This window comes from Ahaetulla prasina, chromosome 1 (genome assembly GCF_028640845.1).
Source record: "Ahaetulla prasina isolate Xishuangbanna chromosome 1, ASM2864084v1, whole genome shotgun sequence".
NCBI classification, from domain to species: domain Eukaryota; kingdom Metazoa; phylum Chordata; class Lepidosauria; order Squamata; family Colubridae; genus Ahaetulla; species Ahaetulla prasina.
Genome location: NC_080539.1, coordinates 249009356 through 249034723, shown reverse-complemented (window position 1 = coordinate 249034723; position 25368 = coordinate 249009356). Strand labels below are relative to the sequence as shown.

The following is a 25368-nucleotide window of genomic DNA, read 5'->3' as shown; positions in this document are numbered from 1 at the left end:
CAAGGAGCCAGGTGCGTGACCAGCAAGCCCATCTGACACCTATGACCCCACCTCACAAGAGGATTCACACCCGGCAATCTGAGGTACAGTGGTCTCCCTCGGCTCTAGACTCTCTTTAATAACAACCGCCACCCCCACCCCTACCCTGGGCCCTCGGCTGATGGAATGCACGGAAACCCGGTGGGCACATCTCGACCAGGGCACGCCTTCAGTGCCCAACCAGGTCTCCGTGCGCCTATAATATCCGCGGCACCCCTGAATCAGATCATGTATTAGGGGGCCTTGGCCAACCACGGACCGTGCGTTGCATAACATCAGATGAAGGCCCAGGCTCTGAGGGTCTTGCCCATCCGGGGAATGGGAGAGGGGAGGGGGATCGGGGCGCGCGATCGCCTGCAGACATCGAGCGCGCACCCCCCCAGAACGATACAGTCCCCCCCTTCCGCCATATCTGCCCCTCCCACTTACCGTGCAAATGGAACCACCCTCACCAAAAGGAACGCAATCCCCCCTTATAACCTCCGAACCCATTACTGAACCGCCACGAGCACGCGCAAGGACTGGCTCCCCACCCGGCGGGCTACTCCCAATACCCGCCCTAACCCTCCCACCCCCCCTCCCCGACGGGTTCTCTCCCCTACCCGTCGAATCCCTCCCCCCCTCCCAACCCTTAAAATCCCCATTAAAACTCCCCTTAAAAAATCTCTTAAAACAGCTAATTAAAAAGCCCCTAAGCCTCCTATTTTTAGCATGCCACCTCTCGGGGCTCCAAAGCCCGTCCTCATGGTGGGCCCTCGATAGTATGGAGGGCCAAACCCGCGAGAGAGGGGCATCTCGCAGGGCAAGAAGGTCAGCCGCCGTAAACGTTCGCATCACCAAGAAAGTCCGGCAGGAGGCCCATTCTGGGACGGTCAAGATGGTAACAGATGATACAGTGACCACAACCAGTCTGTCAGTCAGTCCTGATGGGAAGCAGTCAATGACAGCAACGTGACACAGCGAGTTTGACACCAGTGGGTTACAAGTTGCAATAACATGACTACGGGGTACTGCAATGGCTGTAATTGTGGGGACTGATCATAACTAAGACTCATGAGTCTAGTCAGCATTCAAACCTTCACTGGATGAGTAGTTGTTAAACAAGGACCACCTATATTACAGAGTGATAGCTTTCATTTTTAAGTATGTATAAGATCTAAGTTGGTCACCTTTTCGTATACTAAGAATTTTTTTAAAAAATGCCTCAGAATGGTAATATATAGTATATTTTTACAGTATACTACATACTGCAGGCTTTATATGTTAAACTTTGGGGGGATAAAACATGTCGGACTCATTTTTAATCAACTCTGAAGATCAGCATTCAATATTATGCCTTCCTGACCAATTACAGTTTCCAATTGTTTTTTAAGGACAAACTCATGCAAAGCACATTGCAGTAACAAAGGTATGAGTGGTTGTGAGCAGTGTCTTTTGATCTAGGAAAGGACCTGTAATGATGTGAGGAAAAACCTTGAGAGACAGGACAAAGAAAAGCTGCCCAGAAAATGGATAAGAGACAATATAGCCAGCAGCTGTATGGGCTGAAAAGGAGGCTCAGAAGTAACTCTCCCTAGATTTTCATGCTGTAAAGGAGAGAACAGGAGATTTTTACTTTCAGACTTGCAAGATTCTATTAATGTAGTCTTACAATAAAATAAAGTAATCATCTGGCTATATTTCCTGTCCAGTCTACCTGGGAAGACTGATAGGGTACAGATGGGCACACAATATATGTTTTTTCTCTTTGAGCAGAAGCCAAGGTTCCTGGAGAATCCCCAGATTACACACTACCTCTGACTGGAGGAATGTTGCCTCAACCAAAGTTAATGATGTCGGATCATGAGATATGAGGGATCCTAAAACCCACAGCCGTAATCTCATTACAGTTGAGCTGAAACTAATTCTTTCCCATCCAGGCCAATACAGCCTCCAGGCATTGGGAAGGCACCTTGATAGCATCACTTGGGTGGCCCAAGGCAGAGATGTACAGTAATTATACTTAGCTCTGGGCCGACAAATGACTTCACCCAGCAGTTTCATGTAAACGTTAAATAGAAACGGGGAGTGTTGAGCTCTGCTGCACTTGATAGCATCACTTGGGTGGCCCAAGGCAGAGATGTACAGTAATTATACTTAGCTCTGGGCCGACAAATGACTTCACCCAGCAGTTTCATGTAAACGTTAAATAGAAACGGGGAGTGTTGAGCTCTGCTGCACTTGATAGACCAAGGGCCTAAAACTGGACTTCTCCCCTCACTATCTCCCCCCCCCCAACACCAGTTAGAATTGACCTTGGAAGAAGGAGAAGAACCACTGATGAATAAAACACATCTATTTATTTGTGCAGGACTGGACTAAGAATTTTTTTAAAAAATGCCTCAGAATGGTAATATATAGTATATTTTTACAGTATACTACATACTGCAGGCTTTATATGTTAAACTTTGGGGGGATAAAACATGTCGGACTCATTTTTAATCAACTCTGAAGATCAGCATTCAATATTATGCCTTCCTGACCAATTACAGTTTCCAATTGTTTTTTAAGGACAAACTCATGCAAAGCACATTGCAGTAACAAAGGTATGAGTGGTTGTGAGCAGTGTCTTTTGATCTAGGAAAGGACCTGTAATGATATGTGAGAAAAACCTTGAGAGGCAGGACAAAGAAAAGCTGCCCAGAAAATGGATAAGAGACAATATAGCCAGCAGCTGTATGGGCTGAAAAGGAGGCTCAGAAGTAACTCTCCCTAGATTTTCATGCTGTAAAGGAGAGAACAGGAGATTTTTACTTTCAGACTTGCAAGATTCTATTAATGTAGTCTTACAATAAAATAAAGTAATCATCTGGCTATATTTCCTGTCCAGTCTACCTGGGAAGACTGATAGGGTACAGATGGGCACACAATATATGTTTTTTCTCTTTGAGCAGAAGCCAAGGTTCCTGGAGAATCCCCAGATTACACACTACCTCTGACTGGAGGAATGTTGCCTCAACCAAAGTTAATGATGTCGGATCATGAGATATGAGGGATCCTAAAACCCACAGCCGTAGTCTCATTACAGTTGAGCTGAAACTAATTCTTTCCCATCCAGGCCAATACAGCCTCCAGGCATTGGGAAGGCACCTTGATAGCATCACTTGGGTGGCCCAAGGCAGAGATGTACAGTAATTATACTTAGCTCTGGGCCGACAAATGACTTCACCCAGCAGTTTCATGTAAACGTTAAATAGAAACGGGGAGTGTTGAGCTCTGCTGCACTTGATAGACCAAGGGCCTAAAACTGGACTTCTCCCCTCACTATCTCCCCCCCCCCCCCAACACCAGTTAGAATTGACCTTGGGAGAAGGAGAAGAACCACTGATGAATAAAACACATCTATTTATTTGTGCAGGACTGGACTAAAATTTTAATTTTAAAATTAATTTTAATGGGGTTTTATCATTTTAATCGTAATTTTAAATTTTGGCCTATTTAAATAAGTTTTTTAATTTAATCTTGTATTATATTTGTATTTTTATCGGGCTGTAAACCGCCCTGAGTCCTTCGGGAGATAGGGTGGTATAAAAATTTGATTAAATAAATAAATAAAATAAATAAATAAATAATGCCTCCCATTCCCAACCCTGTCAACTGGTTTAGAATGATATCATGATTGATGGTATTAAGAGTTCAAGCAGGGCTAGTGTTAGGGTTAACTATATAGGATAACTATACCATCCTCATCTCTGCTCCACTTGTTCACTTAATTTATCTTCTCCAGTTATTGAGCCAATAAAGACCTATATTATTAGAGATAACTTTTTTAAAAAAATTCCTTGCTCACGATTAACATGAGTTTAAATGATTTTGTTTTCCCCGTTTTTTATGCATCAGTATGGTATTTTCCAATGGTAATAATGGGAGCTACAGTAGAGCAAATATGCCGCCACCTCTCCGTTTTCTGTTCTTTGATGACCAATAACATTCTTAGTACAGTGGAAGTAAACTCTCCTTCCTTCCTTCCTTCCTTCCATTCTTTCAACACAGGAGAGGCAGAGAAGGCTGAGGGAAGGAGAGCAGGCCTGCCAATCTTGGCCGTTAAATCACAGAGAATAATGTCTGAACTCTCCCTCTTACATGTAACACTCAATTTATGTAATCATTATGGCAGTGAATGAGAGAGTGAAGGTACTAGCAGCACAAATCTAAGTTCAATATACATATCTGAACTATTTCTTGCATTCACAGCTTTTGTATGTAGAAATAATTTATATCTTGATAAACATAATCAAGGGATGGTCAGCCCATATAAATTGAATGCATACATACATACATACATACATACATACATACATACATACATACATACATACATACATGAAAAGGTAGTTTTGCTGGTAGTAAATAGTCTTTGAGGTATAGTGCTCCACTAATAAAATTTAGGTTGGAAAAGATTTAGACAAGTAAATGAAATGATGGATATCTGTCCTGTAAATGTTGAATACAGTTACCATCCTTGTCCAATTAATACATCTAAAGAAATGATTAGCTTATTGTGATTTTTATTTCATTTAGGTTGAAAATCATAAAAATTTCTTTTAAATGCAAGCAGTTTTTCATTCAACTTAGAAAGGAATTGGTGAGTATTGATACTGCTAATTAATATATTTCATACTAGATTATATTTTATTTTGAAAATGTTCTCTGTAGAGCTTCATACCTGATTAAAATATAAAAGTATGTTAATTTTGTAATTGTCTAGTTGTAGGCTAAGTTATTTTTAATATAATAAATCTGGCAGAAATTATTCTTTGTGCATAGAGTCCGGGGAGATTGAAAAAGGCCATACATGTCTAGCTTATAGCAGCCTGATGATAAGAAGCTCTCTGAAGTTGTTGATAACCTCCTTTTGGGGGGAGGAAGATTTTTTAAAAAGCTACAATCTGCTATCATCAATCTGTGACTGTAGTCACAAAGCTTTCCTGGACAGGTTGGCCTTTCATCTTCCAGCACTTTTGGTCCCCGTCTACTGAATGTTGTCACTTTTAATCTAACAATGTTTCTGTTATTGCTAGCTGGTTCCTAGCTTTTAGAAAAGCAGAAGCTCTGGCTTAGGCTGATAGGAAGCTGATAATTGCTTCTGAACATTAACAGCTGGCAGCTAATATATCACCCATGGCAGAGAAATTACACAGATTGACAGAGATGGAAAGAAAAATGTGGATTTTATTTACCTTTTTTGGTGATCACTAAGCTGTACTAAATTGCCCAAAGTTGTGCAAAACCTCATGTTGGTTCACACTAATGAATCCTGCACCTCACAAACAATTAAAAGTTGTGTATATTGGGGGAAGGGGTTGTGAAGCAATACTATTTACAAAATACATGTGGTATCTCCATCTTACATACATTGTAGTACTTAAATAAGAATCCTTTGGAACTGACTAACAAATATTAATCCTTTCTTTCTAGCATGAATCTAGAGAAACTTTATTGGGCTTCAACATGGTGAATTATCGAGCGTGTAAAAATTTATGGAAAGCTTGTGTAGAACATCATACTTTTTTCCGGTTGGACAGACCACTGCCACCTCAGAAGAACTTTTTTGCACATTATTTTACTTTAGGGTCAAAGTTTCGGTACTGGTAAGTTGCGTCTATATTTCATGTGATAAGAAGAATATAAAAGAAATGTTACAGTTGAAAACTTACCATTAAATTGCTGTTGAAATAGCAAATGTTCTTAATTTGATAGCCCAAAGATGAGCAAAATCTTTTTGTGGCCAAATATCACAACATTTTTGGGAGTATATATTATACTCATAGATGAGGTTGGGTGCAAGAGGAAGATTTAGAAGTTTTCTTTGTTTATAGTTTTGTTTTTTAAACTGATTTGTGTACTTTTGGGTTACCCTGGAGTATTCATATTTCTATAATATAACAGGAAACCACTCTTTCAGCAGGCTTTACCATACACATGACTCCTAGGTTACAAAAAGGGCACTTCAGGAGCATTCAGTCCTCGGTGCACAGATTAGTCACCCACATTGCACCCAAGCAGTGGAATTTTGTTTGAAAGCTGAGATTGCTACGTAGACATCGCACCCCTGAAAGAGGACTACCCTGTTTCCCCCAAAACAAGACATCTGATAATAAGCCCAAATGGGCTTTTGAGTGCATGGCAATAAGGCCAAGCGCTTATTTCAGGGTTTAAAAAAATACAAGACAGGGTCTTATTTTCGGGAAAACATGGTTGCTTGGTCTGAATTGCATTAAGCTACATACATTGGTGACTTTTTTTCTCCCTCTCAGTTTGGCTGCAGTTTAAAATGAAGTGGAAAACTTATTGACTACTTTGTGTGGTCACACCAAGAAGGGAAATAGGTAGTACCAAGATTTGCTGTAATTATCATAGGAATGAGACTATTCAGGTCTCAGAATCTCCCAGTTAGAAATGCCTGAGTAAAAGTTATATTCCTAGTGATGATGTTCTCTGAGACTTTTAAATACTTAGCTAAATTCAGGACAGGCAGATATCCCTAAATGCAATACAGTTAAAGTAAAATCGTACAGATATAAAATATACATTAAAATTATTTGTAGGATTACAGGAAGGTAGTCCCATTGTTTATTGCTGGCAATACAGTTATAAATTTTACTCTTCATTTTGGAATTCATTTCTCTTATTTCAGACAAGTAAAGTACTTCTTATTTTTCTTTACAATCTCAATATTACACTTCATTTTCAGTGGGAGAACAGAAGTCCAGTCTGTACAATATGGCAAAGAAAGGGCAAACAAGGACAGGGTGTTTGCCAGGTAAGCAATTTAAAGTGACTTGCATGCAGTATGATAAACATATTCATATTGCCTCTTATTTAGATTTCTCCTTACTTTCAAAATTGATTGGGTATAACCAATCAATAATAACCCTGGATAGAAGTTCTCTTGACACATAAAATTTTAGACACATCGAAGAAGGAGCAAGACTGGGTTTGTTGCCATACTTCCTATTGAGACATGCCAGCTGATCAAGACTGTATTGGCTTTTGGCATTGATGAGTAAGATCCAATGGAAATCTTGATCCGCAAAACTTCGGAATGCCATTTATTCTTTACATATAGTGAACCTATTTTCTCTATTTGCTCCATTAACTCCCTCTAGAATATCTCCAACTCCTGCTACTATTCTCATTGGGCCATAGACTTGCCAGAAACTAATATAGTTTAAAAGTGATATTGTGGAACATTTTTTTCATTGTTTACCTAGTTTTGTTTGGTTAGTGTTCAGATACCACACTAAAAACTAGGAGATCGTGAGTTCTAGCCCCACTTTAGGCATAAAAAGTTGGCTAGATGACCTTGAACCAGTCACTCTGTCTCAGTTCAACCCATCTCACAGGGTTTTTGTGGGAAAAATAGGAGGAAGATATATTGAGTCTGTTTGCTATCTTGAGTTATTTATAAAAATAATAAAGGCTGAATTTTTTAAAAAAAATATTTAAAAATAACACATTGCAAAAATTAACAATATAATTCTTAGTATTTTCCATCAATAGAAGCAATAACTGAAAAGTGAATAAAAAGGTCAAAAAATCCCACCTCTTCAATCACAAGAAAAATGGAATGGACTGATATGGACTTGCTTATTATGGGCCTCAGTCCCTGACACTAAAAGTTATACTATACATCTTTAACTATATTATAAAGCATCCCTCTATGGTTACCAGTAGTAAAAACAGAAAAGTGACTTCAGTGAAAAGCAATAAAAAACAAAATTATGGTCACGTTATTGAAAATTATTGTAGAAGAAAGAGAGCAAAAGGAGGAAAGCAACAGAGAGAGAGAAAAGGAAAAAAATCAGGCAGGAGGAACTGACTGAAAAGCTTTGAAACTTTCACGATGAAAGAAGAATCAAATGGTGAGAGGATTCTCAGGGTCAGAAAGGAGTGTTCCTAGACCTGTGATGGTGAACCTATGGCACATATGCCACAGGTGGCATGCAGAGCCATATCTGTGGGCACACGCGCGTTGCCCTAGCTTAGCTCCAGCACACATGCACGTGCTGGCCAACTGATTTTTGGGCCTTCCGGGCTCACCGTTGTTTCTGGCCTCCGGACGGCTTCCAGGGGGGTGGGGGAGGCCGTTTTCGCCCTCCCCAGACTCCAAGAAGGCCTCTGGAGCCTGGGGAGGGCGAAAAACGGGACTACCGGGCCCATAGGTAACCTTTTTGCCATCTCATGCCAAAAGTGGGGGGACCGTGGGGGGGTCACACACAAACATGCGTGGGAAGCATTGAATTATGGGTGTGGACGCACGCGCGAACACCCTACACACACTTTTGGCACGCGACGGCAAAAAGGTTAGCCATCACTATCCTAGACCATGCAGAGCAGATGAAGAGAGAAGGAACCAGAACCAGCCTAAGGCTTCCAAAAGCTAGTTGGTAATCATAATCCCTAGAAAGAACCACAATTGGGACCAGAACTTCGGTTGCTAAGTAAGATGGTCATTAAGTGAGACACATTCAATTTTACAACTTTTGCCGCTTTTGTTAAGTGAAGCACTGCAGTCATTAAGTGAATTATATGTTCATTAATTGAATCCGGCTTCCCTCATTGACTTTCTTTGTCGGAAACTGTCTAGAAAGGTCTCATATGATAATCCTGTGGTCTCAGGACATTGCAATCTTATAAATACACACTAGTTGCAAAGCACCCAAAGTTTCGTCATGTGACCGCAATAGTCATAAGTACAAGGACTGGCTAGAAATCACTTTTTAAAATATTGTCGTAATTTCAAACAGTCACTAAATGAATCAGTCAGTAAGTCAAGGATTACCCATATACTTACTCTAGAAATCCAGAAAAGGCTATTGTGCTAGAATATGAAGAAAGAAATGTCTTTTTAAATGGATTTTCCAAAGGAAAAGATGTGTTGCAGATGCCAAAGACAAACTTTATGAAAAGAAAGACTAGAAACCAGAAGAGTGCATTACTGTATCTATTTTATGGAAGATCACAAAAACTATTGACGGTTCAGTAATGTTGTCTTGATTATAGTAAAGGAGATTGGAAACTTTCTTCGTGCCCAGATCTTAACCTTTAATTAACCTAGTGAGCATTGTCATCATTGTCTTGTCAGTCATGTTGTCATTGTCTTTGATTAGTTGTTAAATGTTCTCAAGGACATAGATATTAGAAGAGGAGGAGACGACTTCCGGTATCCAGCGGCAACGGACGTCTGGAAGGCTTCTCCTGCCTCCAGCGCCCGAATCCGGCCGCCGCCGAGGCCCTCAGGGGCCAGGTGTTCCGAAAAGGACACCTGCCGCACGGACGGCTCGCCAGGGGTCTCCCAGCCGACATACAGGACTGTGGGGACCGATGCTGGCGCGTCCTAGGCTTGGCGGGGTTCGGAGGCCACAGGCCGCGGCCATTATTTTGGTCGTCGCCTGGGCGCTGTGCCCAGTGACACCGGGCATTGGATTATAACTGCAGCAGCCTGGTGGTGAACAGGGCACGGAGAAGAATTGAGGAGGAGAAGGGAAGGGAATATCGGTGGCGTGGTGGAGTGCTCCGGTCGGGGGTTTTCTCCCCTGCGGTTGGAAGGAACGAGTTATTCTGGAGAGAGGAGAACTTAAAATAAGAAGATTACGGTTTTGTGGAGCTCTGGAGAAGAGGTGATGGAGAAATTTAGGAGGGAAGGTTTGAGGCCCCCTCCTTCTGGGGAACAGTGGTGGCGTCCAGCTTCCGCCTTCACTATGAGAATTTTGATGACATCACTTCCCTTGACTTCCTGGTTGACTAACTGTACTCTGGACTCGTTGCTCCTGTGAGTGCCCCTGGTGGATCCGGAGGAAATTACAAGGATATCGTGCCTGCCTGAGGATTTTGTATTTTTTTCCTTAATGGCAAAGGTCAGAGACCAACTGCTGGAGAGATGGAAGAATTTTGGAAAAGTTATCTAATATGGACAAGAAATTGGATGAAATAAGAGCAGAAATTGTGACTATCCAAAAGGATTTAAAGGATACTCAACAAGTTTCAGCAGAAAACAAGCAGAAAGTGGAAGGTTTGGAGGGTGAGATCGGGCAGTGCAGAAAAGAGAGGCGACAGGCAATGCTGTGCTTGGACTACAGATGGATAAAATGTCTTATTTCCTTAGGTTTCAAAATTTGGAAGAAGTGGACCAAGAAGACTTGAGAGATGTTGTGACTAAATTGTTGGGAGAATTTCTTGGGAGAGGTGTTGATTTCATGAATTGGGATGTGGATCGAGTTTATAGAGTTAATTAGCAATATGCACGCACGCATGCAGTTCCCAGAGAGGTTCATGTCAAATTTGTGAGAAGAGGCGAGATGAAATTCTTAGAAAACATAGGAGTGGGGCACTGATTTACAGGGGCAGGAGATAGCCATTCTGAGGCAGATTCCCAGACAGGTGCGTGAAAAAGAAAGAAATATTATTTTTGTCAAGCAAATTGTACCAGAAGGAGTGGGCTTCAGATGGCTGATGCCAGAGGATTGATGATTTTCCGGGAGGGCATTACGAAAAAATCAGTACAATTGCGGAGGCTACGGCCTATGTGGAGGAACACAAAGCCTTCCTGGAATCAGATGACCCAGGAATTGAAGAAGGGGAGGTTATAGATCATGGGGCTGAAGCGGCTGCCGCTGTTGCGGCCCTGGAGTTGGGTCAGGCTGAACCCAGAGTTCTGAGATCCAAAACTAGGAAGTGATAAAGATATTTGTGTTGGTTTTCCTTATTCTCTTTTGTACGATATTCTGTTTATTCTTGACTCTTCTTTATTACGTATTTAAAATTTGCAAACTTAGCTACTTCGTGTCACCTGCTTGCCTTATGGCTGTTGTATGTGTTAAAAAATTTGAGTAAAATTCTTATTTTAGATAAGAAAAATGAAAATTTACCATACCTGATATGTATTTGTATAAACCTTTTTTGACTAATAAAAACTTTTTGAATAAAAAAAAAAAAAAAGATATTAGAAGAGGAAACTATATAAAGCTGTGGTAGTAGAAGATATACTGCTGTAATGTGGCAAATGTTTCTTTGAAATTTTCAAAAAGAACAGGAAGTTTTGGTAACAGACATGAGTGGGTGGGACTGTAAGTTTCAAACATTTAATAATGCTCTAAATGTAGTTTGACAGTTCAGTGTTTTTGCCTGGCTTATCAAGTTACTGAAGTAGTTTTCTGTTTGATCATTAAGGTGAGTTTTTCAAAGAGTTACATCATTCCTAGAAAGAAAATACATGTGCATTTAGTCTGCAAAAAGTTGGTAATATTTTTATCCAGGCTGCCTTATATTTTTCTTTTTCCTTATATTTTGGATGAGCACTATTTTTGTAGAAAACAGTGCTTATCCCTGTTGTCCTTAAAAGCAATTTAGAAATGGTTTAACTCATAGCAGTATGATAGTTTTATTTTTTTAAAAAAAAATTTTGAAACAACCTTTTCTAGAAAAGAATAACATTTGAGCTAGTAACATATGGATACTAAGAATGAACATAAGCGTAAATAAATATAGTTGATGTTATAATGATTGTTATATAAATATGTGTATCACACTTCATTTAAATAATTTTCTATGAATAGTTGAAAAATGTGTAATCACTTGTATCTTTCACAGCTACATTATGGCTAGATTTTTAAAAACTGATTGTCATATTCAGCTGTGGTCCAGCTAAGTTAGTAAAAATTCTTAAATTTTATTCAGAGCTGGGGATTTTTTATTGCGCAAATGTGTCACATATCTTTATTTTTTGTGTTGCATGTGTTCACTGCATCTGAAGCCCTCAAATTTCAGCACTGCTTGTAACTTTGAAATAGAATTCTTCTAAAAGTCTGGATTTTTGTGTCCATGCTATTAATAATAATGTAAAATTGGTTCGACTTCTCAGTTGCAAGTGGTTTAGTTTGAATGTAGCTGTAAATTATGGAAGTAATTGCAACAAATAACTAATTTAGAGTTAGGAAAGAAAAGAAAAAAGATGTTTCTTTCACAAACAGCTTTCCTTCCCCCCCCCCCCCTCCCTTAGCAATACAGAATTACTGTAAAATTTGCTCTGTCTTTAGCTATCCTTCTCATTGCATTTGGCTTTTTTTCCCTCTTATGAAAAAAGTCCCATAAGAATATATGTCTCTCTTTGGAAGAAATGGTCAAATAACATGCACTGCATATCAGTATCTATAAAGAGGAAGGGTAGTTATTTTATTTTTAATTTCAATTTCTAGTAGTTTCAGATACATCATTCTTCGTAATTTTGTGTAAATTTGTTTTAGATCCCCAAGTAAACCTTTGGCTCGCAAATTGATAAGTGGGATGGACTGGGAGGTTGTCAGCAGAAATTCATTGTCTGATGACAGGTTAGAAACTCAAAGTTTACCATCCCGTTCTCCACCTGGAACCCCTAATCAGTAAGTAAAGTTGAATAATCCATTTACAACAAGTTACCTGTTTTTCATTTGATTAATGAAAGTAAATCATTGTAACGTTCTTCCTTGGTGTGCTAAAATAATGTCATAGTGAAGCACACACATGTAACTGAGGCAGGATTTAGCTAACAGCTCAATATATTAGATTTTTTTTTTAAGTGCTTGCATTTCCCACTTTCATTCTGGGAAAAGAAAACTTCCCACTGATGATAATTTTATTCAGTACCCTTTACTGTGAGATGTAAACAGTATGTTAAATTTAATAGAATAATATTCAGAATTATAATTAAACCAGATATACCTGATCTTTGTCCCCTTTGAGCATTTTACAGTATACCCATGGTTGAAAAAAAGAATCTTGATTTATTTATAGCTAATTTCAGAATATTTTTCACATATAGTTGTCAGATTTTATTTGTGCGGGAAGTAAATATAAAGCATCATTAAGGAGAAGGATAAAATTGCCTTTAATATTATGTGTATAACACATAATTTTAACTACATCTAAACCATTTTTGAACAAATTTTCTATGTGTTACACAGAATAGTTGTATAATATCTCTTGTATCTAGGTTTTGCTGTATTTAATAGATTTACTCCTAAGAAAGTGCATCTAGACATAGAATTTGATTGTATTTTGCATCATTCAAGTCATATTACTTGTTTTGATTAAATTAATTTAAAACCACTTTGTTTTCTTTTGAATAACCTATGGTTTATCCCTTTCATTTCTTGGTTACATTGTGGGTTTCCTTAAAAATTATATCACAGCATTATTTAGCACAGTGTGGCTAATCTGGGTTTACTTTAGGTTACATAGGCTTATCCCATCTAGCCTGCTGTGAGGAGCAGAAAATTGGGAACAGGAAAGTGAGATTTGTTTAAATAAGCAACAGATTAAGGTAACTAGGACTTAAATATAATGGCAAACTGTTTTATTTAAATCAGGAAGTGGATGTTTTTACATTTTTTTCAGTTATATAAGCCTATAGTTTATCCAGGGTATTTATATAACTGAACTATAGTTTTAACATCCTATCTATCCAGATTTCTCTTTCTGTTCAAATGGAACTTCCAGTAATTTAGTTACATAAATAGTGAGTCTTACAGAATCAGTGCAGAAGACCATATTTCTGAACTCAGAACTCTGCACAAATACTATTATCTATCTATAAAGGTAATGCATTTTACTTCCTGTATAAGCTAAACCACAATCAGGGAGGTCCTCTTTATTCTTTGTGTGGCTGTTTTTCAGTTTCCTCTTTTTCTAGCAAGCTACATGAAAAGGAAGGAGACCAGGGTTTTTTTAAATTTTATTTAAATATATATCTTGCAAAAATCCTTCAGAAGGAAAATAATAATTGTACTGGTGTAATGGCTGTAATATTAGGACACAATTTAGGATTCATGTTGGTTCCTTATCTATTGATGCATGCCACATATGTATTATTTATATGGGCGTCAGTTAGTGTTACAGATAGCCTTCAGTACTGTGGTTACAAATGTCTTACTGATTTCTAATATCATATTTCTTACAAACATTGTTTTACTATTACTAATTGACTGTTTTTCACACCAATGGAGAGCATGCATTTAGGAGTGCAAGCAGTAGCATTTATAGAAACTGATTTGATTATTTGTTAGAAAAGCTGGTAAAGCACAGAACTTACAAATTTTTACTAATAGGTTAATGAATAACTGTTCTTTCCATGCTCAGTCGCAACTCCACATTTACTCAAGAGGGAAACCGTTTACGGCCATCTTCAGTTGGACATTTAGTAGACCGTGTAATCCATACTTCACCCAGTGAGGTATTTGCAAATCATCGGTCGCCTTCTTCTACACAGGCCAATAGTATAATTCTAGAATCATCACCGTAAGTTTGATTTTTGTAATCCTGCAAAGACATTTTGTACTGCTATAACATATAGTTTTTCGATATTTCTTCCATAAAGCTATAAGGTTGGCAGATCTCATTTTTATATTTAATTATACTTTGTAAGTAAAAAACAAGATCATAAAGGATCTAATTTCATATAGAATATAAATATATAGCATAATAATAGCAAATCTCATAAATTTATAAGGTAGCTTCATATAAGCAATCTAGCAACTCTCTCTCTCTCACATGTATACACACACACACACACATTTGTGCTGTTGGGGATAATACTTATCTACCTTATAGTTCTGTAAATATTTTTAAACAATGTAAAATAGCACATTCAAATAGCCATATAAATATTAAATATGCATTAAACAATTATTAGAAATGATTTCTCATTTTTCCCTTGAATAAAATGGGTCATGACTCAATATTAGTGTGTTAGAATACCACAGATTTAAACTTTTAAGGAAGTTGTTAGAAAAATTAGTAGAATCCATATATATTGTACTAATAATTACTTGTGCTTAAGAGATATAGTAACATTGGAAGACACAGTATCAGATTTGTGTGACATAGCACTTAGATGAATAGGAAGTTTTCATTTTTTTTATTTGATTATGCACATTGTTGAAAGAACCAATACAGAAAGCTACTTTTACTCAAACTATTTACTTACCGTGTTTCCCTGAAAATAAGACATGGTCTTATTTTCTTTTGAACGCTGAAATAAGGGCTTGGCCTTATTATCGGGGGGGTGTGGTCTTATTATTTTGGGGGTGCAGGAGGCCCGGGCAACCTGCGCATTCACAGCCGGGAATCTGGCAGAGAGAGGCTCCCTTTGCGCACCATCAAACCCCTCCCCTCCCGCGGGATGTGTGTGTAGAACGCGAGCCCTCCAAAGTCACCAAGCCACACAAGTGCTTGTCCCCACCCCTGCTCGTGCGCCACACCACTCTGATGTGGGCAAAGGCGGTGAGCACCAGGTCCTTGAGCTCATAGCCAATGCCACCAGCGCCAGCACCCGTGTGGAAGCCACAGCCTAGGCCAGCTCTCCCTGCAGACTCCAGCTCCAGCTGTCACCATAGAGTGGGAAGCACACTCCCAGAGCAACTGCTGCCCTGGCTGGGGTTTGGAAGCCGCAGAGGTAGCTTCAGGTAGCTGTTTCTGCTGCTTTCCTTGCATGCAGCCAAAAGAAGAAGCAGCAGAAATCTTTCTTTCTCTCCCCCAAACTCTACCTCTACAGCTTCCAAACCCCAGCCAGGGCAGTGGCCGCTCTGGGAGTGTGCTTCCCACGCTATGGTGATGGTGGCCTGAGCCTCACCTTCCCTGCCCCCCGCTCCTCTCCGTTCCGATTGCCCAAGTGCTGACTGACCAGAGCACCCGCCGGCGAGCCCGCAGGTCCAGTTTACTCTTTCCAGGTGCCCGGCAGTGAGACACCGGGCAGCCGTGCCGAGGGCAATACTGACAGACACAGCTCAGCTGACCCAACCATGGCCAACACTCCTCGCCTGCGGCTGAGCTTGGCTGCCAGTGGCCACCCTGCAAAGGAAGCCCGGGGAGGCGATGCTTGCTCTGGGGCTGCTTTGACGGGTGCTTGGTAATGCAGGCTATGCCTGGGCGTGGGGGTAAGAGCCACCATGGAGCAGGAGCCAGCGCTCGAGGTCTACAGTCAGTGCTGCGGGCAGCGAAAGGGGCGAGGACGCAGGGGTTTGCAGGGATGTGGCTGCCTTGGGAGGTCTGGGGGTGGGGTAAGGGACGTGTGTGTGTGAGAGAAGGGGGGGCTTATTTTTGGAGGAGGGCATATATTTAGGCCCACCACAAAAATCAGGCTTGGCCTTATTTTCGGGTCATGTCCTATTTTCAGGGAAACACAGTATACATCCATTGTTTTAAACATTCAAAGGAAATTAATAGCTAACTGGACAAATATAAAATTAGGAAGTTTTTTTCTAGTTTGTTCTTAATCCTCACACTTATTATGGTAATATATTACAATGTATTACACTTGGAACCATAGTATTATATTAGTCCAGTTTTGCGTATATGTTATAAATTTTGTCTACCGTATCAGTTTGAAAAAGAAAGGATTTAAACATGATAATATCCTGGATATTATGTTGTAATGGAAATGTTCCATAGCATTAAAATTGAGAAGAACAGTTGCTAAGTAATGCATACTGGTTTGTAAATCAGTAGCAACATATGAAATCATTTGTACCTTGCATTTCTATATGGGAATAATGAACTCATAAGCCTGCTAATTTAAATGAGTCTGAAAACGAGTCAGTGACAACCTTGGTTATTTTTATTTGAATATGCTATTGTGGGAATGGTATTGAAATTGTCAGTTTTGCGGTGTGAACAAATACATTGTCATTAAGACTTTAGATACGTGAATTTCTAGCAACTTGTGTAAACTATAGATTAATTACTGTACAGACTTGTCAAATTGCAAAATAATAGTATATTATCAGGTCAACTTTGAACGTTGTTTTTTACAAGATACTTCATAAAGATTTCTATTAGTGCATTAGGATTTCAATAACGGTGGATATAGGTGTGATTGGATAATCTGTCACACCTGGTTTATAGTGTAACCGTTTGTGCTTTTCCTTCCCCTTCCCATTCCTCCTGAGCATATCTGGAAACACTGATCTGTCATTTAATCTGAGATTGCGACAAATAGCATTAATATCTGTCCCCCCTTTGGAAAATGTCAAACGGGGAACCCAGATGATTTTCCTAATGAAAGGAAATCAACCATTCTTTGTCATGCAAGTATATGATAAACTGGGTGTTTAAAATATTATTGGAAACCCTGTAGTAGAATATAAAGCATATATATATGTGGCCTAATAGAAAGTGGCAGAATTAAGCTTTAGAACAAAATTCTTTCTCTAATATACTGTATATAGAATAATTCTATATCAAAAAGAATTATTTCTGTTGACTCTAATTTTAATTTTACATTTTTAATTTAAGAATATTAATTAAAATAGTATATATTTTTTAAGGGGGGGGACTTTCTACAAATAAGTGTATTATGAAGCCTTCTTCCTGTGTATATGTCTGTCAATACTTAGGCAGAAACCATCCTTTTCAAGAGAAAGGAATTACTATGTATAGACTATGTATAGGAATTACTATAGCTCAGAAGTATAGACATACATACCTGCACATAAACTGAAAGAAAAAGGAAAAATCTATAATTTAAGAACAACTGTACATATTAAGTGGGACTGGAAAACTGACTAGATTTGGATACTGAAGTGAAGGGAAATAAAACAGTATGAAACAGCATGAGCACAAAATAACATTTTATTGCAAGTTCCTATTTTGCAGTTGGAATCATTAATATAAACAATATGCAAAAATTAGTGTTTTCACTGAAAGTCTGGTCTAGATTTTGATAAATTATATGCAGACATTACAGCTCTACTATAAACTATATCTACCTGATTTCTTCCCACTGCAATGCCTTACGGCCTACATGAAGCCTTCTTGGGTCTTTTGGTTTTTCTAAGAAATTCTTCTCAAAGATATAGTGGACTGCAGTGGGCAGAAACAAATAGGAAACTCCCTCCCCCCCCCATTTAGCTTCTAATTATGTTACATTTAGATACTGTCTTCTATTCTGTTGGTCATTTACGTCGATTGCTGAAGACTTGTAATAAAATTCACACACCCATATTCTGAAGTTGTCTTACAGATGCATTCTTTTTTAACATGTAAATAAGTTTTCAAAATGTCTTTTTATTTTCTCATGTTATATATAGGTCTCAAGAGACCCCTATAGATGGCCAACCACCTGCACTGCCACCTAAACAATCTAAAAAGAATAGTTGGAACCAAATTCATTATTCACATTCACAGATAGAATTGGATAACCATATAAATGAAACATATGATGATGATTCTTCCTCGTCTCCTGAAAAATCTACTGTAAGGGTTTTTTTCACACTTGTTTGTTTGGAATATATTAATAACTATGGGGTTTACGTACATTGATTTCAATTATTGTAATTTATAAATCTGTTAAATGATACTTGTATTAACATACAAGTTTGTTACATTTGCACTAGCCACGTATTGGTGAAACAGTTTGATGTAGTGGTTAAGGCATCAGGCTAGAAATCAGAAGAGTTTTAGTCCTGCCTTAGGCACAAAGCTAGCTGGGTGACCTTTCGCCAACCACTTTCTCTCAGCCCTAGGAAAGGGGCAATGGCAAATCACCTCTGAAAAACCTTACCAAAAAAACTATGATTTTGTCCAGAAAAAAGATATTTATTTCTGTTTTTTGCACACAGTTCTTCCCGAGCAATGGGATACTGTGATAAACTATATCTGCAGGCACTTATCTTACATCCCAAATACTGAATCCCTGTTTTTGAGCATTCAGCCATGTCTGTCTATGAGGAACAGATTCTCCTTCCTCTCTACATATCTAAAGTCTGTTTCAGAAAGCTGAAAGACTCTGAGAAACAGAAGAGGTCAACCTAGGTTTGCTGGTTTCTTTTCCAACGTAGCTCAGTATGTTGAAAATCAGATTACATATTTTCTTTCTATCTTCCCTATGTAATTTTGTGTTTACATGATCATAACTCCATGAAAAACAATTGAGCTCCAAAAGAAAAGAAATAATGAGTTTAGAAATTATAGATTTTTTTAAAATTCAGCTGTGACTCTTTAATAGAAGTTGGTATTAGTGTAAACAATGCTTTGTTTGAGGGATCCTCGGTGGTCTCTGAGCTTGCTTGTTTTCTTACAGACATTTCATTACCCAAATTACTTTGTTTTCATTTGCAGCCAAATGGTGGGATTCCTCATGACAATCTTGTTCTGATCAGAATAAGACCTGATGAAAATGGCAGATTTGGTTTCAATGTAAAGGTATTAATTTTTTTTTATACCTTTGGCTACTTTAATACTTTGAGATTTTTTTTTTCATTTTTTCATTATTTATGTTTCTCTCAAAGGGTGGATATGACCAGAAGATGCCTGTCATAGTGTCTAGGGTGGCCCCCGGAACACCTGTAAGTCTGATTAGAGAAAGTTTGCAATGATATATATGCTTAACATGCAGTACTTTGTTTAATTTTTTATTTCTTTACAACTGTTTTCATAATAGTGAATTCTGATGCATTATTTTACCACTGGAAATGGAAACTTGGGATGTAAGAATTATAATTTACTTCATATATCTAATCAAAGAAGATCTTTTAAACTTCCTAGTTAGGTTTTTTTAAAAAGTATTTTATTGTATTATAAGATGCAAGTAATACATTATATAATTTGGGTACAGTGGTATTTATGTAATAAAGATGGTGCTTGCTTAACTAATTTTATTTATTATTTATTATTATTATTATTATTTTTTTTTAAATTTATATACCGCCCTATCTCCCTAAGGACTCAGGGCGGTTCACAAGCAGTTAAAATACATATAAATACAGATTAAAAAACAATTAAAAAACTTATTCTATTGCCCCAAATTTAAAATAGTATAAATAATAAAAACCCCTTAAAACCCATAACTTTAAAATCTAATCCAGTCCCGCGCAGATAAATAAGTGTGTTTTAAGCTCACGACGAAAGGTTCGGAGGTCCGGAAGTTGGCGAAGTCCTGGAGGAGTTCGTTCCAGAGGTGGGAGCCCCACAGAGAAGGCCCTTCCTGGGTGTCGCCAGGCAGCACTGCCTAGCTGGCGGCACCTGAGGAGTCCCTCTCTGTGAGGCGCCTGGTCGGTGAGAGGTATTTGGTAGCAGTAGGCGGTCCCGTAAATAGCCCGGCCCTATGCCATGGGCGCTTTAAAGATTGTCACCAGCACCTTGAGCGCACCGGAAGGCCACAGGTAGCCAGTGCAGTCTGCGCAGGATAGGTGTAACACGGAGCCACGAGGGCTCCCTCTATCACCAGCGCAGCTGCATTCTGGACTAACTGGAGCCTCGGATGCCCCTCAAGGGAGCCCCATGTAGAGAGCATTGCAATAATCCAGGCGAGGCGTCACGAGGCGTGGTGACCGTGCATAAGGCATCCCGGTCTAGAAAGGCGCAACTGGCGCACCAGGCGAACCTGGTGGAAAGCTCTCCTGGAGGCGGCCGTCAAATGATCTTCAAAGACAGCCGTTCATCCAGGAGAACGCCCAGATTGCGCACCCTCTCCGCCGGGGCCAGTGACTCGCCCCAACAGTCAGCCGAGGACTCAGCTGACTGTGCGGGATGCCGGCATCCACAGCCACTCTGTCTTGGAAGGATTGAGCTTGAGCCTGTTTCTCCCCATCCAGACCCGTCGGCTTCCAGACACCGGGACAGCACTTGATAGCTTCATTGGGGTGGCCGGTGTGGAGAAGTACAGCTGGGTGTCATCAGCGTACAGCTGGTACCTCACACGAAGCCACTGATGATCTCACCCAGCGGCTTCATATAGATGTTGAACAGAAGGCGAGAGAATCGACCCCTCGGCACCCACAAGTGAGGCGCCTGGGGCCGACCTCTGCCCCCTGTCAACACCGTCTGCGACGGTCGGAGAGATAGGAGGAGAACCACCGATAAGCGGTGCCTCCACTCCCAATCCCTCAACCCGGCGCAGCAGGATACCATGGTTGATGGTATCGAAAGCCGCTGAGAGGTCTAATAGGACCAGGACAGAGGAACAACCCCTATCCCTGGCCCTCAGAGATCATCCTGTGACCAAAGCCGTCTCCGTGCTGTAGCCGGGCCGGAAACCGGACTGGAACGGGTCTAGATAGATAGTTTCATCCAGGTGCAGGGGAAACTGATATGCCACCATACTCTCTACAACCTTCGCCGCGAAGCGAAGGTTGGAGACCGGACGATAATTGAGACTGATGATCTCACTGCTGCCATAGTTGTTAAGCAAATCACCCACAACTGTTAAGTGAGACTGTGACTTGTGATTTTACTGCTGGTGTCTCCATTGACTACTTGTCAGAAGCCAGCTGTAAGCATTGAAATGGCAGTCAGGTGACCATGGGATGCTGTGACAGTCCACTGGTTGTGAAGTGCCAGAATTTCAATCTTCTGACTGCAGGGATGCTGTGAGAGGCGTAAATGCAAGGACCAGTCATAGAATTATTTTTTCAACGTCATCATAATTTTGAACAATCACTTATCGGTGAAGTTATGAAGCAAGGACTGCTTATATTAACCAGAGATTATTACTACTGTGATGAGTTAGGAAACTTAAACCTTTAAGGATTTTTTTATATATATAAAAAAGAATTGAGTGTAGCACTAATACCTGCAAAGTGCATTAAATATAATAATTTTTTCCATTTTAAGTGTAATCCTTAATATTATGGTCTTTACTGTATTGTTACTAGAGGTTATGCATATTAAAAAATAAAAATAAAATGGAACATAAAACAAGTTGCTCATAAAAGTAGATTGGTATTTGGTTTATAATTTCCCTCCTTCTTTATACCTTTATCAATTTGTAATAAAAGTCAAGATTGTCCCTTGTTTAATAACTGCTTGAAATTACAATGGAACCAGAATAGGTGCTTTATGGCTGGAAAGAACTTCTGAATGTCATAAACTATTTTTCCACACACACCCGCCCCACGTTCACAAGAGCATATTTTGGGCACTTGGCATCAGCTCACTTTTAGGATCAGGTTGTAGCATCCCATGGTCACATCAAGTTTTTTCCTCTTTCTGGCAAAAAATAAAATACCATTCAGAAGAAGGAGTTGTCATGGTGTTTGCTTAATGACCATAGATTCATGATGGTTCACATAATGATATCAGTAAAAATATAAAATCTGGTCATGTTGCTTTGATTTACTACCGTAATAACTTAACTACTAGAAATCCAATCTCAGTTGCATTTGTAAGTCAAGGACCACATTTGTAGATATTTAGGTCCCCTCAGATACCATACTCTTAAGTATTTATATTCACCTTGCTCCAATTTCTCAGCTCTATAAGATCCAATGTAATGCTTAATCAATGTGTTGGAAACACAGTGGGTAAAGTGAACATTGTCTAAGGATGCAACATTCAGAATGGTATGGAAAGTGTAGAGAAAATGTTTTCTCTCTTTTTGATACAATATTTGGGTGTATTCCAATAAAACTGAATTTTGGGAACTTTAAATGGATAAAGAAAAATAAGCACTTTTCATGTTTTTAGATGTGATGATGCCCACTTATTTAGATTCTTTTAAAAAGACATTACACAAATTGATGGAAGTCAGGATAGTCGGGGACTGCTAATCGTAACATTTGCCTTAAAGATCAGGGCCAGGGATAGATAAAGGATTATCTTTATTGTAGTTCAGTTAAAATCCCTATTGTATTAAATAGATTATTCTGTGCTTTGCTAGTGAACAATCAAAATTTCTGTTTGTGATATGTGAATAATATGTTAAACGATTACATCAGGGAATTCTGAAAAGTTACTGTCCAATTTTCTCCTCTTTATTATTTTATTGTTAAATGTATTTGCCACCTATCTTGTCGTGGAGCTACTCTAAGTGGTTTACTATAATAAGAAATAAAATGAAAGTGTAAACAAAACAGAAATAAAATAGTAGAACCATAAAATAAACAATGAAAAAGTAACACAATTAGAATACATCAATACGATAACCAAAAAAGATAGGTGGGTGGGGAAGCAGATAGCGAGGGGGTAAGTGGGTTTGCTATCAATCTAGTAGCTACCATCTCCAGTGTGGTACTCCTCCTTTGGATCTCCAGGTCAATCAGCAGAGCCAGGTTTTCAGGCTTTTGTGGAAGGATAGAAGGGTGAGGGCAGATCTTACTTTACAGGGTAGGATGTTCCAAAGTGTGGGCTCTACGGCAGAGAAGGCTCTTCTGGATCCCAATAACTGGAGTTCTTTGATCAATAGGACCCAAAGTAGGCCCTCTCTGCTGGCATGAGTAGGATGGGCTTGTTATAATGGGACAAGGCAGTTCATCAGGTAGCCTGGACTTATCTTTTTATCCATCTCATCTACTTAGTTTTCCTTATTCCCGTGTCCAATTTTATTCTTAAACAGAAAAAAATATTTTAGAACTTATTAGGATAGTTTAAAGAAGTGTCAGAAACTTTTTTCTGAAAAGGCAATATATAAATATAAAAAGTAAATAATGAATAAGTAAGCAATATTTTTGTGTCTGTTATTTTGATATGGCATAAATTGGATTATTTAACAGTTGTATTTAGATGTGTAACTCTGAAGTACATAACTTGATGTTATACTGAGTGTACTCTTTCCTCTTCAAACGCAGACATGAGGGAAATATTAAAAACTTCTGTTATTGAATAAGTGTAGTTCAATCTGTTTTTGATAAATTATGGTTAGTGAAAACAAGTCCAGTTCATAAAGTATTATTTGATGCTTTACTTTTCACATGTTGCTACAAAACTGCAATTGATTAAAAAAAAGTGAAAGCTTCCAAAATCTTTCCCATAACTACTCCAATGGGAAAAGTATATTAAACAAGTATGGACATTTGTACATTGGACTGTGATTTAGCATTATATCTAATGTTTCAGTATCTCCATTTTGTGTTTTTCAGCAGTTAATTTAAAAAGAAAAGGCACTTCTCATATCTGCTAGAATAAAACTTTGTTTTGTGTGGCAGGCAGATGTTTGTGTCCCTCGTTTGAATGAAGGAGATCAGGTTGTATTGATTAATGGCAGGGATATATCAGAACACACCCACGATCAAGTTGTTATGTTTATTAAAGCTAGCTGTGAGCGGCACTCAGGGGAACTTGTACTCCTAGTTCGACCCAATGGTGAGTAATTTTACCTGTACAAAACATGCCTCTTTTTTCTATGTTATATTATGCTTATAGCAATAGCACTTAGACTTATATATCACTTTTTAGTGCTTTACAGTCCCTCTCTTTTATTAGAACATTTGTGAGATTTATAGTGCTACTGTCTTTATATACCCATAGTTTTAATGTAATTTAAATTATCAGCTGGATACCTGTATCAGCGTTTGCCCTCTAATAGGGTACACAATGTTTAAATAGTTATGTGAACATTGTATAATTGTACTAATCTGCTAGTTGAGACTGTTGAACATTCTAGATATGACAAATTAATTCAATGTGCACAATATAAGAAGGAATTTAAGCATTCATCTTTATGCTTTATTAGGGTGACGTAGTGGCTCAATGGTTAAGATGCTAGGTTTGTCAGCTGGAAAGCCGGCAGCCCGGTTTGAGACCCAAGTGCCACGTAACGGGATGAACTCCTGTCCTTGCCCCACCTGCTGCCAACCTAGCAGTTTGAAAGCATGCAAATACAAGTAGATAAATAGGTACTACTTTATATTCAAATGTAGATAAATAGTACTACTTCATTGAGAAGGTAACTATGTCCATGATGTCATGGTAGCCACATGACCATGGAAATTTATTTGGATGCTCAATGGCCCTGAAATGGAGATGAGCATACACACACTCTATAGTCAACAACAACTAGGGGAGTAAAATCCACATGGACTCCTTATTTTATGCCTTATTACTTTGGAATAATTGTTTAGTTCGAAAACACCACTTAGAATTTTTAATAGTTCTATATACTGCATACATTTAAAAAAATTTTTTTTATTATAATAGTAAAATCATATACAAACTGAACTTAGAGAGTACAGAGAAACTAAGAAGTGCAAGATAAAGGAAAGAAAAAGAGAATAAAGAGAATAAAGAGAAAAGTAAGAATATAATTGAGAGAGAAGAGATATATAAAGAAATGATTTCGAATCTTTATCACAACAAGTGTAAACAAATTTACTAATTTTACCCTCTCTAAAGTTACAAACATTTATCTCTTCATCCCATATCTTTTATCTATAAACAAGATTTTCTTTTAGCTGTCTAAACAATCTATAAACAAATTTTCTTTAATTTGTTTAAAGAAGCATGTGCATCCAGAGTTATCATCATGGTTTGCTACTTTGTATTCCTTGAATTGATACATGACTAAGTTTTCTTTCTTCCCCAGCCCGAACCTAAAGCTATCCT

General features: G+C 38.7%; 1 protein-coding gene across 3 annotated transcripts in view; it reads left to right on the top strand.

Moving 5' to 3' along the window:
* PTPN4 (protein tyrosine phosphatase non-receptor type 4) overlaps positions 1 to 25368 on the top strand; it is a 135562-nt gene that overhangs the window by 85007 nt on the left and 25187 nt on the right. For 2 of the 3 annotated variants that reach the window (XM_058195629.1, XM_058195639.1), the window contains exons 11-19: positions 4600 to 4663; positions 5497 to 5669; positions 6773 to 6841; positions 12324 to 12458; positions 14194 to 14352; positions 18141 to 18306; positions 19171 to 19254; positions 19341 to 19397; positions 23973 to 24129. In XM_058195629.1, the coding sequence (XP_058051612.1) occupies positions 4600 to 4663; positions 5497 to 5669; positions 6773 to 6841; positions 12324 to 12458; positions 14194 to 14352; positions 18141 to 18306; positions 19171 to 19254; positions 19341 to 19397; positions 23973 to 24129 (1064 nt within the window). The remainder of the gene's footprint in view (positions 1 to 4599; positions 4664 to 5496; positions 5670 to 6772; positions 6842 to 12323; positions 12459 to 14193; positions 14353 to 18140; positions 18307 to 19170; positions 19255 to 19340; positions 19398 to 23972; positions 24130 to 25368) is intronic. The other variant, XM_058195648.1, reaches the window with a different exon arrangement.